At 70.0% G+C, this 613-nt stretch overlaps 1 protein-coding gene across 4 annotated transcripts in view; it reads left to right on the top strand.

Moving 5' to 3' along the window:
- The first annotated feature begins 6 nt into the window (after positions 1–6).
- CNNM1 (cyclin and CBS domain divalent metal cation transport mediator 1) overlaps positions 7–613 on the top strand; it is a 19,861-nt gene continuing 19,254 nt past the window's right edge. For 3 of the 4 annotated variants that reach the window (XM_014958908.1, XM_014958899.1, XM_014958915.1), the window contains exon 1: positions 11–604. In XM_014958908.1, coding sequence (XP_014814394.1) covers positions 127–604 — 478 coding nt within the window. In that variant the 5' untranslated portion in view covers positions 11–126. Of the gene's footprint in view, positions 605–613 lie in introns of all 4 variants that reach the window. The other variant, XM_014958923.1, reaches the window with a different exon arrangement.

Genomic DNA, 613 nt, shown 5'->3' with positions numbered 1-613 from the left:
CCCTGGCTGCCGGTGGTGCTGTGCACCGCCGCCGTCTTCCTGGGCGGCGAGGTGCTGCCCTACTCCGTCTGCTCCCGCCACGGGCTGGCCATCGCCTCCCGCACCCTCTGCCTCACCCGCCTGCTGATGCTGGCCGCCTTCCCGCTCTGCTACCCGCTCAGCCGGCTGCTGGACTGGGCGCTGCGGCAGGAGCTCAGCGTCTTCTCCACGCGGGAGAGGCTGCTGGAGACGCTGCGGGCCGCCGGCCCCCACGGCGACCTGGTGCGGGAGGAGTTGGCCATGGTGCAGGGCGCGCTGGAGCTGCGCACCAAGGTGGTGGAGGACGTGCTGACGCCGCTGGCCGACTGCTTCATGCTCCGCGCCGACGCCGTGCTGGACTTCGCCACCGTCTCCGAGATCCTCCGCTCCGGCTACACCCGCATCCCTGTCTATGAGGGCGACCGGCGCGACAACATCGTTGACCTACTCTTCGTCAAGGACCTGGCCTTCGTCGACCCCGATGACTGCACCCCGCTGCAGACCGTCACGCGCTTCTACCGCCGCCCGCTCCACTGCGTCTTCAACGACACGCGCCTCGACACGCTGCTCGAGGAGTTCAAGAAGGGGGAGGCCA

The sequence above is a fragment of the Calidris pugnax genome, unplaced genomic scaffold, assembly GCF_001431845.1.
Source record: "Calidris pugnax isolate Ruff unplaced genomic scaffold, ASM143184v1 scaffold4, whole genome shotgun sequence".
Taxonomy (NCBI): domain Eukaryota; kingdom Metazoa; phylum Chordata; class Aves; order Charadriiformes; family Scolopacidae; genus Calidris; species Calidris pugnax.
Note: the sequence above shows the minus strand (reverse complement) of the source record. Positions and strands in the feature narration are given on the sequence as shown.